This window comes from Equus asinus, chromosome 1 (assembly GCF_041296235.1).
Source record: "Equus asinus isolate D_3611 breed Donkey chromosome 1, EquAss-T2T_v2, whole genome shotgun sequence".
In the NCBI taxonomy this organism is placed as follows: Eukaryota; Metazoa; Chordata; class Mammalia; order Perissodactyla; family Equidae; genus Equus; species Equus asinus.
Genome location: NC_091790.1, coordinates 131,015,254 through 131,031,631, shown reverse-complemented (window position 1 = coordinate 131,031,631; position 16,378 = coordinate 131,015,254). Strand labels below are relative to the sequence as shown.

Sequence of the window (16,378 nt, the reverse complement as noted above, 5' to 3'; positions counted from 1 at the left end):
GGAGCCTTGTAATGTGGGAGAAATTGTCAGAAATTTTCCCTCTTGTTAGGAAAAATTGTGAAGCACGTTGAAATAGGCAGAAAAGATTACTGGATGTCCTGGGTAGTGCACCTTTCTGAATGATTAGTTTCTGTAGGGGCCTGCATTGTTCTTTGTCTTTGAACTATTTTATAAAACTGTCAGTTGTAGGAAACCAATAGTAATACAGATGATTCTTGTCCATAGAAATGAAAATACATTTTATCCCTTGGAATGTTATTGTTACCCTCTGAATATTTACTAGTTCTGCATCTCTTAGTTAATTCATTTCACTTTCTTAATTGCCCTGTTTATGTGTGTTCTTTGAATTCTCCTTTGAACTGGTGGTAACATCTTACTGATTGACTTGCTCATTAATGACTTAGATAAAATTCTTGACATGTATTAACTTTATATTTATATGAGAAAAAAACTTTACCCTTTCTTTTTAATTGCTTTTTAATACCCAGAAAATTCCCATTTCTAAAGGATCAGTTTAAGTGCTCAATATTTACTTGGGTCTAAGGCTAGAGTTTTGAGATGTCACCTATAAATCTGAAAACTTATGTACTATAATTCTCTTTATTCAGTACTTTGAATATCATTCAGAATGATTTGGGGTCTTATATTGTATCTTTAGTGATTTTACTATATCACACTATTTCTTAAATCTTTGCTGTGGATTTAAGGGTTGCCTTCAGAAACAGATTTTTTCTTTTAGTCACTTGTTACCAGCCCAGATGAAATAGCCTATTAAATAATTTAAAATAAAACCTATCTGGCATGGGCTACAATCTAAATTTGTGACCCCAAGTGCTGTCCTCTGCATGAAGTAGGTTTGCATTTCTTATTTTTAAATTATAAATAAACACATTATAGCTTCCTGCTGGAACCCTAAGAATATTGCAACTTAGTAGCTGTGGCCCTTTAGAGTTCAAGGGTATTCTGGAGGAGGCAGATAGGATAAAGAATCTTAGGAAAATTAATTGGCATATGACATTTACCATTACAGCCAGAAAACACAGTATACCTTTTTCATGTTCTTATTGCTGTTCTCATTTTACACCTAGCAACCTGAATGATACAGAGGCAGTGGTAGAGGAGAGTTTTCTTGAGCTTACCAATTTATTCAGAGGCATTGCTTCATTGGAAATTCATGCCAGCCTTCTCAGCATCATTATTTTGCAAGGACAATAACAGAGTACCTGAATTTCACATATGGGGGCCGAGATCTTCTCAGTGGAATATGAAAATAGGAAAGACTTCCTAATACAAGTAACTGGGAACAAGAGGAGCTAAAAAGCCATTATGCAACTGCATGGCTGCTCAAGGATATTCTGTAATAGGAGATTGTGGTAGGCTGAATAGTATGCTCCCTACAGCCCCCGAATTCCCACATCCTAATCCCTGGAAGCTGTGAATGTTACCTCATATGATAAAAAAGACTTTGGGGGCTGGCCCCGTGGCCGAGTGGTTAAGTTCATGCACTCCGCTGCAGGTGGCCCAGTGTTTCGTTGGTTCGAATCCTGGGCGCGGACATGGCACTGCTCATCAAACCACGCTGAGGCAGCGTCCCACATGCCACAACTAGAAGGACCCACAATGAAGAATATACAACTATGTACTGGGGGGCTTTGGGGAGAAAAAGGATAAAAATAAAATCTTTAAAAAAAAAAAAAAAGACTTTGAAGATGTAAAGAAGAATCTGGAGATGGGGAGATTATCTGTATGGTCCCTAATGCAATCATGAGGGAGGAGAAAGAAGGCAACTTGTCCAAAGAAGCAGAGATTGGACTGATGTGGCTATAAGCCAATGAATGCTGGCAGCCACCAGAAGCTGGAAGAGGCAAAGAATGAATTCTCCATTAAAGGCACCAGAGGGAGCGTGGCCTGGCCAATACTGTGATAAGACCAGTGATACTGACTTTGGACTTCTGACCTCCAGAACTGTGAAAGATTAAATTTCTGTTGTTTTAAGCTGCTAAATTTGTGGTAATTTGTTACAGCAACAATAGGAAAATTAGTATAGACTTGGCTCCCTGGAAATGGGGAGCTGCTGTGACACATACTTAAAAATGTGGAAGAAGTTTTAGAATTGGGTAATAGTAACTGGAAGAATTTTAAGACACGTGATAGAGGAGGCCTACATTGCCTTGAGCAGATTGTTGGTAGAATTATGGAGGTCAAAGCTCTATCAGTTAGGGCTCAGGAAGAAGTGAAGAGCACAGCAGAAAAAGCTGATATTGTCTTAGAGAATATGTACAGTGTTATAAGCAGAATGTTGGTAGAAATATTAAAGGTGCTATTGGTGATGTCTCAGATGGAAAAGAGGAACATGTTATTGGAAGTTAGAGGAAAGGCAATTTTTGTTATTTGGTGGCAGAAAGCTTAGCAGAATTTTGTCCTATTGCTGTGTGGAAAGCAAAACTTGTAAGTGATGATCTTGAATATTTACTGAGGAGACTTCCATGCAAAGTCTTCAGGGGGTGGCCTGGTTTCTTCTTGCTGCTTATAGCAAAATGTGAGAGGAAAGAGATAAATTGAAGGAAGAACTGTTAAACAAAAAGGAGTCCAGACTTGATGATTTAGGTAATTCTTAGCCTAGCCAGACTGCAAAAGATGCTAAAATTGGAAGATTCACTGTTAGGAAAGTATGTTGTGGGAAGAAGGCCAAGAGTGTGGCTGGAAAACCTTTTGCTACTGCTGAGGAAATTAGATGTGTAACTTAATGGATCTCCTCAACCATCTTAGCAGAAGCCAGGAATAGAAGATGGGATTAACCAGGAAAGCTCTGTGGAGGACCTTCTGTCTAATGGCGTGAATCCTGTGACATATACAAGAGACACCCAAGGTTTTTGATAATGTTATATCAGCAGAAATGCTACCAGCTTGGAATGACAGGTGCAGAGAGAGGATGAAATGGAGAAAGGCTGTTGGAGTCTCAAAATTTTATAGACAGGAAACAGGCTGATAAAACTACTCATCTGCAAACATGTTCTACTTTTCAAAAAAATGGAAGAATGAGTGAGGGTGGAGACTGGGGCCCAGAGGTTGGAGCTGTGAGCTACAGAGGATTATTCCCAGTTCTTGAAACCTAATGGAGTTTGCTCTGCTGGATATTGAAACTGCCTGGGACCATTGACTTCTTCCTCCCTCCCTCTCTCCCTTCCTTTTATCCCTTTTTGAATGCAAATGTCTGTAACTGTCATCCTGTGCCTAACCACTGTTGTTTTTTGGAAGCAGATAACAGAAGTCCACAGATGGAGAGGAATTTTGCCCCAGTATGGATCATAACCGGTCTCTCCCCAGTACGTGATTTAGATGATTAAATTTGGGACTTCTGATCTGATGAGGTGTAGATGAGGTTTTAGACTTGGAGTTGATCTGTAATGGGCTGAGACTTTAGGGGAAGTTGGGATATGGTGAATATATTTTGTATGTAGGAAGGATGTGAATCTTTGGGCCAAAAGGTGGACTGTGGTAGGCTGAATAATGCCCTTCCACCAAAAAAACATATCCATGTCCTTATTTGGGGAACCTATGAAAGTTATTTTTTATGGAAAAAAAGGCCTTGATGATGTGACTAAGTTAAGGATCTTGAGATGAGGAAATTATTCTGTATTATCTAAGTGGGCCCTAAATGTAATCACAAGAATCCTTATAAGAATGAGGCAGAGGGAGATAAGACAGAAGAGGATAAGGCAGTATGACCAGAGGCAGAGGACACAGTGATGCATCCACAAGCCAAAGAATGCCAGCAGCCACTAGAAGCTGGAGGAGGCAGGGAGTGGGTTCTTCCCTAGAGCCTCTTGAGAGAGCATAGCCTGGCTGACACCTGGACTTTCGCCCAGTGATACTGATTTTGGACTTTTTGCTTCCAGAACTGTGAGAGGATAAATTTCTGTTGTTTTTAAGTGGCTCAGTGTGTGATGATTTGTTGTGGCAGCTGGAGAAAACTAATCCAGAAGTAGAGGGAAATCAAATGGCTTCTGCTTATGTGTGTACTTTTGTATTCTGTCTAAATATTGTATCTCCTGATGATTACTATTAGACTTCTGTAACCATCAGGCTTTTATATTTGAAACTTTTGCCATTCCTTCTATTTTAAAACAGAAACTTTTATTTTAAGCATTATGGTATGATGTAAATGGAAAATGCTGGTAAATAAGGAGAAAGCTTAACTTCTGCTCTTAGCTATGCTGCTTACCAACTGGCTGGGTATCTCGGTGAATCACTTTCCCAAACTGAGCTTCAGTTGAACAATGGGAATGATATTAACTATCCTTCGTAATCCACATAATTGTTATGAGGATTTAATGATATAAATATATGTGAAAAATACCAGATAATGTAAATGTAAGTTTCTACAATGCTCAGCTATTAATTATGCTTCCTCAACAATACCAAAATTATAATGAGCAATTTTGCACATAAGTCACTGAACGCGTTAAACATTTTTCCCCCTGCCTGAGATTAAATTAGATTCCAGAAGTGGAATTTTGGGGATCAAAATTTTGAACACTTTAAAGCTCTTGATACACATTGACATAGATCTCTTTAGAAAGCCTGTACCACTTTACTCTCTCATTGAAAGCACACGAGTACTCATTTTATTGCACCATTACCTTAAAGAGTTTTTAAAAAGCATTCTAAATGTCATGCCAACTTGATGAAAATTATTATTTGTATTTCTTTGGTGAGATTTAACTTTTTTCATATATTCCTTGGCCTTTTGTGTAATTCTTTAATGAATTGCTTGTGTTCTTTGACCGTATTTTGAATGCAGTAGTGTCCCCCTTATTCATGACTTTGCTTTCTGTGGTTTCAGTTACCCAGGATCAACCACAGTCTGAAAATATTAGATGGAAAATTCTAGAAATAAACAATTCGTAAGTTTTAAATTGCACAGTTCTGAGTAGCATGATGAAATCACACCATCCAGCTGTGTCATTCACCTCTCATCATGTAGGCGTTGTATCATCTCACATCATCACAAGAAGGGTGAATACACTACAAATAAGATACTGCAAGAGAGACCAAATTCACATAACTTTTATTACAGCATTTTATTATAATTGTTCTATTTTATTATTAGTTATTGTTGTTAAACTCTTACTGTGCCTAATTAAAAATTAAGCTTTATCGTAGATATGTACGTATAAGAAAAAAACATAGTATGTGTAGGGTTCAGTACTATCCATGGACTCAGGCGTCCACTGGAGGGCTCGGAACGTATCCCTGTGGATAAGTGACGACTACTGTAATTATTTGTCCTTTTCCTTATTGATTTTTCGAAACCCAATATTCTTAAGTTAATTAACCTTTGTTGTGTGTGTATCCTTGACCAGTTTGTTGTTTGCCTTTTACTTTTGTTTACAGTGACTTTTGATGTACCAGTGCTAAGCATTTATATGTAGTCAAATTTAATGACCTTTTATTATGTTTTCCTTCTTCCTTTCTTTCCTTCCTTGGTCCTCTATCTCTCCCTCTGGAAAGCCTTCTCATTTGGCTGCTTTTATTGACTTTTTAGGTATGTAGGTTTGCCCTTAAGTGGTGGTGAAGCATACTTGAAATACAGGCTCTTGTCAAATAACTTAATCTCAAATTGTCTGTTGCCAAACTTTGGTCTAAAATTTGAGTGAAAAAAATATTCAGAGATAATTGCCCGAAAGATATATTAAATTTTATTTCTGGAGGATAGTCTGAATGCAACATAAAGACCTTTGCTTCCAGCCTGAGAATTCCACCTTTTCTAGCTCACAGTTCCTTCTCGTTTTGTCCTAAGTATATACAGAAATTGAAGTAGGTGAAACAAAGACTCAGGTAGGTAGTTAGTTTATGCCTTACTGTGTTACCGCCAGCTCCTTCCTCTATATCGTCCTCTCTACTCCCATTGTCCTTAATAAGGATCATAATTCTACCATTAACCAAATGCTAACTCAGTGTAGCCTAACTGGCCTAACATTTTACATGCATTACCTGAATTTCCACAACAACCATACAAGATAGGAAATATTATTCTAGTTTTATCAATAAACAAAAATGGATGTTTCGAGAGGTAAAGTGGCTTGGCCAATATCACATATATTGTACTTGGAGGAAAGGGATGTGAATTCAAACCCAGACCTTTCTGATTCCAGAACCCATATCTTGACTGAGATTCACTCCATCACTGCACGCGCGCGCACACACACACACACACACACACTCACACATGCATTCACATACATACACAGCTACCTCCTTCCCTCCCACGTCTTATTTCCCAGTGATAATGTGATGATATTTCTGTTCTCTCCTGTCATTTATACAGTAAGGGAAGCACAGAGAGTAGATGAAGCAGAATAGCAACTTCCGGGATATTAAACTGAAAATAAGTTGAGGTAAATTTAGGATTTCTTCCATTCTTAAAATGCTCCAATGGCATTTTGTCCTTGTTACTCTCAGTTCGAGCATGTCACGTGTGTAATGAGCTCTGACCAAGGGACATTATTATGAAAATTTCAAAGCAACCAAAGGCCAGACAGAGACAAGTGAGTTGGTCTTAATTTGGCAATTGCAGCAACTGTCTATTTTAGAGTCTGTGATTGATGGCAGCCTGCTGTGGTGGGTGTGTATTGATCCTGCAAGAGCTCCTTAAAAATTCTGGTAGTCTTCTACTAGTATTTGGATGATTAATTATTATACCTTCTGTTAAATTTTAAACAGTGAGAATTAGGTCATTGGGAATGGTTCTCATTTCTTTCCTTGAAAAGCCTGGGACAGTGACAGCATTCAGTTTCCTAGTGTTATTTTGCTCTTGTATCTATCAATTATTTAAAGTTTTAAAAATCTGCAAAAGAAATAGAGAAGTGTGCTATTCATACCTTTTTGGTGGGTGAGATCAATGGTCACAACTTGAGAGCATTGACTATCCGCCTCTAATCATATCCTCAGTGCCTACTGATTGCCTGGCATGATGCATTTTTGATCAAAAACTCCTTGATGTGGATGGACTGGAGGAAGAATGAGAGTCAACCAGAGAGTGCAGTTTGGAACCAGGCTTGCAGGCAGGTTTGGGGGTGAGAAAGCACAGTTATCTTTTTAAAATTGGCTCTAACAAAGGCTTGTTTTTGTGATTATTTGCAGAAAGATTACCACTTTGAATATACAGAATGTGATAGCAGTGGCTCCAGGTGGAGAGTTGCCATTCCGAATGCTGCAGTGGACTGCTCTGGCCTGCCTGACCCAGTGAGAGGCAAAGAATGCAGTATGTTTTGAATTTTTGACCCTTTGTTTTCCTGATTAAACCGTAACCCCTTCATATTCATCCAAGAAGTTAATTATAATGAATATAAGAGATCTTTGAAAAAATGAACACGTGGCATTGATGTGTAGCAGGACAAAAGCATCCTTTCTCAATACTCGATGCCCCTGTGCCTGAGATCTCTAATGAGAGAGACACAGGCAATATTAAAGGAAGTTATTTTAATCTATTTATTAAAAGAATCTGGTGTACTGTCTTACTTGAAACTCTAGAGGGCAGAGTGGTAGAATTTCTCTTTAACAGATTTCTTTTTTTCTTTAAATTTTTAAAAAGTTTAAAAAATTTATAAAATACATATAATGTAAAATTTACCATCTTTGACCGGCCCGGTGGTGCAGCGGTTAAGTTCTCATGTTCTGCTTCAGCGACTCAGGGTCCGCTGTTTTGGATCCCAGGTGCGGACGTGGCACTGCTCATCAAGCCATGCTGTGGCAGGCGTCTCACATATAAACTAGAGGAAGATGGGCACGGATGTTAGCTCAGGGTCAGTCTTCCTCAGCAAAAAGAGGAGGATTGCCAGCAGATGTTAGCTCAGGGCTGATCTTCCTCAAAATAAATAAATAAATAAAAATTTACCATCTTAACCATTTTTAAGTCTGCAGTTCAGTGGCATTAACCGATATCCATCCACAGGACTCTTTCATCTAGCAATCAATTTATTTTTCTTAGCCATAGAAATAATGTAATTTGCCTTTTTAGTGTAACCTACAGAGTGATTGTAGAATTGATGAATATCAGATTCAACAGCTTGCCTTTTAGCAATTAAGCAGATTTGAAGGGCAACGTTATGAATTAATGAGAAATATGTTATTAAATCGATTTTCATTTATGAACTCTACTTTTTTAAATACTTACATTTGATAAGTCATGGGTTCCTGTAGTGAAGTAGTCTAGGGGTATACTGGAGTTCGAAGAGCGGTTATTTGGTTTTCCTATCGTCTTCCAAATGGTATTCCTGAAAGCTTAGTTTTTCTGTTCTCAAATGAAGGAGTAGATAAGCAAATTATTAAATGATAGTTAATTCCTTCCCGTTCATGAGATAATGTGTCTCTGTTACTGGCTAGAGGAGTATTACTGTAGGTGGTGAGTTTACTCATAAAAGGGAGATGGGAAGACAGCAATGATCTTATGGGGAAAATTAAAGAAGAAAACCATTATTTCTTGGTGAATGATGTTGAATGAATACAGAGAGAACCTGAGAATCTCTGTAGCCTGGTGGAGACTTCAGTCTAGCAAGAGTCTTAAGAGGATAGTGGGGTCAGTATAGGAGAAGATGATACAAGGCCGGGGAGTATGCCATCACCTGTGCAGAGAGGATCAGCTCTTGGTGAGGGAGGATTGTGGTTAAAAGAGAAACAGCGTGAATAATGCCTATATTATTAGCCCATTGTCAAATTGCTTTAGTCACCTTCTTAGAAAATCTGCGTATGATTTATATGTACTTTTTACTGTGGGCTAATTCCTTGGTTCCCTTGTAAAGAGCCCTGTTGAGGTGGACCAACTAACCATTGCCAGTACTGCTCCTGATCTAGGTGACGTGCTGCTGCTGGGTAGCACTGGCTTTTGAGAGCTGATTGTTAGTTTGAAAAAGGCCATGGCAGAAATACTGGAGTATTTTACACTGTGGACATGGGCAAACACTACAAATCAGGTGCCTCCCTTCCCCTGGGAGCTGGTTGTTAAGCATTTACCAGCACACCCTGATTAAATTTATTGGCCAAAGGTTCAAAAATCTGTTACAGAATTGATGCCTGAATAGGATTTATTTCTATTTGAATATTGCCTGGGACAATTTTTGCTCATTATTTATTATAATCTTCCACAGATAATGTTATGAATCGGATACTCCAGCTGGAACTTTTCTAAAAAATCTGACTGTTAGTCAAATCACTGTTAGTTGTTACTTTAAAAATGGTATTACTTATTTTAAAAATAGTACTTTAAAAGTCACAATACTTATGTGAGGGCTGAGCATTTTTTATCTCGGTGTTTTTTCTGAAATCTGACTTTGTAAGTATTTCTGCATTACATACTTATGTCTGCTCTGGAAACTGTTAGTTTGGCCTCCAATATGCTACTTTTTCTTTGTATGTTAAAGCCAAGTTATTTTAAGACTTACAAGAAACTTAATATATCTAAGTAACTCAGGAGCTCAGTTAATTCATGACATTAAACATGGTGCTTACCACGTTACTAGTCATTAAAGTACTACAGAAGGCAGTTATGGTAATAACTGAGTATTTCTTCAGTGGCTTAGATTTTCTGTTGCTAATAATAACTATCATTTCTCATGTACTGATTATTTGCTAAACATTGTGCTTAGAGCTTTATGTAATTCTCCCATTGTATCCTTGCAACAACCCTCTCAGATAGCTACTATCAGTGTTTCCATTTTGTCGATGAGAAAACTCAGAGTTAAAGTGGTGAAGTACTGTGATTATCGCAGGTCATATAGCTGGGATGTGGCAGATCTGGGATTCAAATACAGACATGTCTGATTGCAGAGCCTGTCTTTTATCTCCTGAGTTAGACTGCTACTTGCAGATGGCAGTCTGGAGGAGCTTACAGGGCTCTGTTGGTAGACATCTTCAAGGGAAGATTTTAGAAATGCTTGTGCTTCAAGGATCAAAGTGTTGTGGTTCAGGAATGGCATGCTGCTTGCAAGCTGTGCCTGAGTGATGCCAAGATCTTGGATGGTGGCTGATGCCCACAGATGCTAGACTCAGCAGTTATGCCAACAGTTGGACCAACAGTTGGACCATATAGAAAAAGAAAATGAAAAAGTGGAATGTGGCAACTTTAAGTAAGTGAAGAATATTTAGGGCAATGGTTGTGTGGGTCATAATTTCCCTCTAACCTAATGTTTCTAAATGAAGTCAAACCCAGAATCTGGCCTTAGTTGAAATTGCTATAGATTCTTCAAAATGTAATTGGGTAGATCTTTTCCTCTTTCTCAAATAGAAGCTACAGAGGTCTTTTCTTAGGAAAGGGATTGTAGGAATGTTCAGGTAGCAGTTGAAATTTTCTCAGAAAATTGATGGGCAAGCTATATCATATATCTTTATTTAAAAAATCATATAAAATATCTCTGCAAGGCTCTTCTAAGTGAAGTTACTGAGAAGTCAGGTATCAGTTTTTGTTGTGCTAGAACTCTGGGGTGTATGTGAGCTTGAAGCTTACATGGCTCAGGAAATGGGTTTGGGAGGCCTCTCGCTATTAACTGACACTGGTCCCCGTTGTCCTCCTGTCCCTAAGCTCCTCAGTCTCTTAGGCAGTACTGCTCTAGGAAAATCACTGAGATGACCTCATATACCTCCTTCTCTCTGCCAGCTCCAGAATTTGCTGCTTCTCCCAAGTGCTGGTACCAAGAGTCTTGTGTCTGTGGGTATCACTCACCATCCGAGGTCTTGGCATCTCTCAGACATAGCTTGCAAGTAGCGTGCTATTCTTGAACCACAATGCTCCTTATCTTCTCTCGGAATAAGGTGATGTAATGCCCGTCTCAGCTCTGACACTACCCTTTTGCACAAGAATTTCTAAAATCTTGCCTTGCCCCCCAGGGTCTCCTTGATGTTTTTAGATCATCAAAAACAATAGTCATTTTGGAAAGGCTTCCTGGGTAGGGTACCTTGTCTTTCTCTATCACTCACTGGAGAAAGGGACTTTTTGTTTCAAACCAAACCTTAGAAATAAAAGCCTGGTTACTGAGAGTAGGGAGGGAATTCCTTTGCTTATATCCTTATATATTTTCAGACAAGTCTAGAACACTGAAGAGGAAACAAACACAGCAAGCTATCTCTTCCTTTTGGAAGTATCTTCTATTGCTTACTCCTTCAAATATTACTCAGTACATGACTTCAAGAACAGCCTTAACATATCATTTTCTAGTTGGGGATGACTATTGAAGATATCTGTAATTCCATTTGGTGTGTTAACATCAGTCATAGTCTTGTGGACATTGTTTAACCTTGTATTTCGGTATTTATATAAACTTCTAATATTTGATTTTCTTCGATCAAAAAGTGCTGTCTTTGGGGCCCACCCCATGACCTAGTGGTTAAGTTTGGCGCACTCTGCTTCGGTGGTCCAGGTTCATTTCCTGGGCATGGGCCTACACCACTAGTTGGTGGCCATGCTGTCATGGTGACCCACATACAAAATAGAGGAAGACTGGCACAGATGTTAGCTCAGGGCGAATCTTCATCAGGAAAAAAAGAGCCCTGAATACAAAATGTTTTTCTTTCCTTTGTTTCTCTTAGATGTATATTGTTTTTTTTTCCTTAAAGATTGGCACCTGGGCTAACAACTCTTGCCAATCTTCTTTTTTTTTTCTCTGCTTTATCTCCCCATCTCCCCTCCCTCCCCTCCCCGTACATAGTTGTATATCTTAGTTGCAGGTCCTTCTAGTTGTGGCTCATGGGATGCCGCCTCAACGTGGCCTGATGAGCAGTGCCATGTCTACGCCCAGGATCCAAACCCTGGGCCACCACAGCGGAGCGCGTGAACTTAACCACTCGGCCACGGAGCCGGCCCCTAGATGTATATTGTTATATATTTGTATATGAGAGTAAATCATGGCAGTTTAAGTCAACTGCTTTTGATTGCAGTTTAGAAGTAAAAGAAGAAGGATTTTCATGGAAAGAGAGTTGGTTTTAGCTTTCTGAGTGGAATATTTAAAAACCCATTTCTTGGCATCATAGCTCTTTCAAGTGTAGGCTTTTCCCTAGGATTCAATACCTAGTCTCAGTTGTGTTAAGAGTTGGTATTGGTACAGCAGCAACTGCACTAGGGCAAATTGAGGCTGTTGGCACTGCATGGCAATTGCATGTCACACCCTAAGTCTGTCCCATGGAATGCTAATCTTGAGAAATACTTCTTGTAAACAAAAAAGTGTGTCGGGCTTTTCTGTGGTGAAATACCTGTAAGTTTGGAAAAGGGTGAGAGCACTACATGGAGGGATGTAGTGCACATCTTCATATTAAAGTCTTTGAGAAATGTAGTAGTAATTTCTAGAACATTTACTGTGTGTTAAGTGCATCCTATTTTACCCAGAGTCTCCCAAGTATATTTGATGATAAGGCTCTTATCCACTGTATAGTTGGACACCTTAGGCTAACTTCTGCAGATACTGTTTTTGAAAACACAGATTTAATTACAAATGTCTGGCTAATTTAGTAAATTTTGATTGGAGTTACTTATACTATGATTTACATAGTTTCATTAAATTTGTTTGCTCTGCCAGGTTCAGTTGCAGCATGACTGCATTGGTGTCCCATTGAAGACCTCCCATGGTTGGTGTGGTATGCACCTGGGATTAAACTCTAGATCTGCAACTAACTTGAATGTCTTGGGCAAAATATTTAGTCCACAGCTATTTATTGAGCTTTAATTCATTCATTGAGCAAACATTTATTGAGTATTGCCTATATTCTTGACAGTAGGGATCCAAAAATAAATGAAAAAAAGATTCCTGTTTTTCAGGACCTTTCATATCTAATAAGGAAGCAGATGGGTAAATAAATTATTTATAGTACAGGGGCAAAGTACATAATAGATATAAATACCTAAGGTGATCTTAGCAAGGAGGAAGGGGTGACTTCTGTTGAGAGGAGTGTCAAGAGAGCTCACAGTGAAGCAGGTGTAAGTTTCAAGTTGAGACTCATCAGTTACCAGCTGAATAACCTTGGCAGATGATCTGAGCCCTGGCAGGTTCTTGTGAAAAACTGAGTCCTGATTTAGGGTTGAGTTGGGGATTAAATGCCATTCTTAATGGACCATCCATGTTAATTCTTTGAGGATCCCTGAGGCGAACCCTGTAGGAAGATGTTCTTTAACTCGATGCAAAGTGGCATGTGAAACATTGGCAGGAGTGCAGATTGGGGGCAGCACTGGGTTTTCTTTGGTGCTCTGTGAGATCTGCATGGCTGGCTCTCAGGGAGGATGTGAAAGGAGACAGAGATTCTGGCAAATCTCATAGGCTCCCATGTGTCATACCAAGGACTTAGACCTGGAGACAACCATTCACAGGTGTTTGAGGGGCTTAAATGAGGTGATAAATATAGTCTACAATGCCTGAAATCATAATTATATAAAAATATAACTTAATGATGATAAAAATAAGGAAAAATTATAATAGCCAATCTTTATTTGCTATATGCCAGGCACAGCTGTAAATGCTTTATGTGTATTCACTCAAATTCATCTCGTCATCCCAATAACCTTGTGAGGTAGGTCCTTGTATTACCTCATACTGATAGATCAAAGGCAGAACTGGAATTTGAAACCAGGCAGTCTAGCTCCTGGGTCTGTGTTCTTAATACCTATGGTGTCCTGCCTCTTTGGAATACACTACAGTGTATGCTGAGCAAATGTTAGTCTCCTTCTTGAGGCATCTGTGCTCCCCTAACATTTACCTCTTGACAGAAATGTGATGCAAATTAATGCCCCTTGTAGGTAATTGAATTTCTTTAAAGATGGTATATAGAGGCTCAGATATATTGCTTTGTGAGTCATTAATTGATTAATGATCTATTTGTACATTGTATTCCTAATTGTGTATATTTTTTCTGGAAGGTAAGAGAATAACATTCAGAATTTAGGGCACATTTTTAGTTATATCGTCATATACAATGAGAAGTTAGTTATTTAGTGTTTTTTTTCTGTGCCTGGAAAACTGCTGGTCCTTGATACATACAGTATGCTTTCATTATTTAACATATATTAGAAAAATATTAGTATTTTTTCAACTATAGAAGTTCTTAATTTAGAATAGAGTCCTATTTCATTCTTCCCAAGAGGGGAGGAGCTGTAATTCTTTCATGGCTCCTAAGAAAACTCCAAACACTGGGATATTTGTTGATTGAATAACTTTGGTGTCATCAAATGAGACAATGAGTTCAGACTTTCATTTCTGTAGGTGTAATACAGAGGTATAATCAGATTTGTAAAAGTTTATTCTCTATGTAAAAGGACAGAAACATTTTGTGCTCAGTAGGCTTAGTTTGGAATGTCAATGCATCAAGGTCCAGGTGGGAGGAGTGCTGAAGTTCAGTCAGCTCAGCAACACACAGGGGTAGGTGAAAGGCAGGAGCGAAAAAGATGGTTGACAGAACGGCTCAAAATCAGACTTTACATCAATTATAGTGTTTGATGGGAGCTATGAGAGAGCTTCTCTGAAAAAAGTGTTTTCTAAGAAGATAAGAGAACTCAGCCCTCAGAACTGCAGAATCAAGGGGAGAGGCTATCAGGAAGGAGGGGGTGACTGACACTTTCTAAGGAGGAGGAAAAGTTCAGGATGACAAGAATCAAAGTGTTAGGACATAATTGGAAGTTGAGAAAACTGATTTCACAGATGCAGTGTTCTGCCCCCTTTAGTGACCTCATCAAATACTCTGTTTTCCTTCCCCTCACCTTCACCATTGTATTTTTTCTGTAAACCTGTGTCATCCTTTGCCCAATGGACTGGAATTGGTCTCCTGCCACATTGAATACTGAAGTCAAGAAGTTACAATAAAGTACATTTGTATTTTCTTTTTAAGATGAAAACTACCTTAGTTCTCTTTTTCTGACTAGTTGGGAAACTAAAAATTGGAAACTTTTTATCTAGGCTCTGCTAATTCAATGGGGGTTGTTATCTGTGGTGTTACATGGATCAGCTTTTCTGCCAGGAGTTGGTGATTTTTTGGGGGGAGGGTGTATCTGGTTGATTAGTCCTAAGAAGCACAGTGATGGTCATACCTGACAGCCTATGGGAAGGTCCTACCTGAAAGCCTGTGGGAGGGCTCAGTCATTGGACTGGATGTTAGAAGTGAGAATTGGTTTTCAGAGATGTAGAGACAAGACTTTCACCAAATATTCTTTTCAGAGAACAGTGAATTAGAGAACATTAGCCAGAACTGGTTTGTATTAGTGTATTCTTTTGTATGTCTCCTGTCTCACTTTCATTTTGTAAAATGAAAGGTGAAAATTATTTTTTATTCCTTCTCTAAGAATTTATTTATTTAAATATGAACTTAAAAATTATACCCCTATGGCCTACAACTTCATCCCCAAGTCTTAAAGAAATGTTAGATTGTTATCGATAGGATTGAGCTTTAAGAACTTGGTTCTAATAATTTTATTGTACCTCTTCGGAGTTTACATAGCATCTCGTGTGTTACTCCACGTGGCCAAGCAGCACCACTGGAACTAGAACTTATTCTTTTGACTTCCAGGCTATTCTTTTTCACCTGAAATAGGGATAGTGGATTTTTCTCAGTTTAACCATAATAAAATCTTCTGGCTGCATGGTACCACAGGGAGTCTGTTTACTGGGTAGAGAGTCGTAGGACTCATGGGAATCTATTGGATAGAGAGTCTGCGTCTATTGACTGTAGAGAAGTTGAACCAAGTTGCCCAAAGTCACACAGATGAGGAAATTTGGGATTGGTACTGGGAGGATTTATACCAGATAATCTCAACAGTCCTTTTGGTCATTCTGATAGTTTTATTACATATCATGATTTATTCAGTCTATGATCAGGTCATGCCCCAGGTCACATAACTTGTGAAGTATAGTGGACCACTAATACATCTTTTCAATGCTCGTGAATATTTGCTCCTCACAGGAACATTACAGTGTCTGCCACTATTAGAATCTGGACAGTGTTACCTTCCATTATGCTCCTCCAGCCTTACGTTGAGCATGGCAGACAGTTGATGTACTCACAACCAGCCTGCATTGTTGCCTTGTGAATTTTGACAAGAAAAACACCTTTTATGATAAATAAAATCTTCCCAGTTAAAGGGAACAAAGATTCCCTTTAGCCAAGGAAAAAACAAGCCTTAATCTGAATGAGAATACCAGCAGGAATGACCTGTTTGAATGTACTGTTTTGGATTCTCCCTGTCTCACTTTCATTTTTGTAAAATGAGAGGTAAAAATTATTTTTTTCTTTGCTAAGTATTTCACAAGTAAGAACTTGAAAAGATAGTGTGTGAATGTTCTTTTCATCACTAGTACAGAGGGAGGAAGAAGAGCTGAGATTTGCTGGGTTCCATATGATGTTGAGTTTG

At 38.6% G+C, this 16,378-nt stretch overlaps 1 protein-coding gene across 6 annotated transcripts in view; it reads left to right on the top strand.

Moving 5' to 3' along the window:
* ELAPOR2 (endosome-lysosome associated apoptosis and autophagy regulator family member 2) overlaps window positions 1–16,378 on the top strand; it is a 156,887-nt gene that overhangs the window by 69,136 nt on the left and 71,373 nt on the right. For all 6 annotated transcript variants that reach the window (XR_011502766.1, XR_011502765.1, XM_070507528.1 and 3 more), the window contains exon 2: window positions 7,147–7,267. Coding sequence is in view for 4 of the 6 variants with exons in the window: in XM_070507528.1 (XP_070363629.1) it covers window positions 7,147–7,267 (121 nt within the window). In the remaining 2 variants the exon portion in view is untranslated. The remainder of the gene's footprint in view (window positions 1–7,146; window positions 7,268–16,378) is intronic.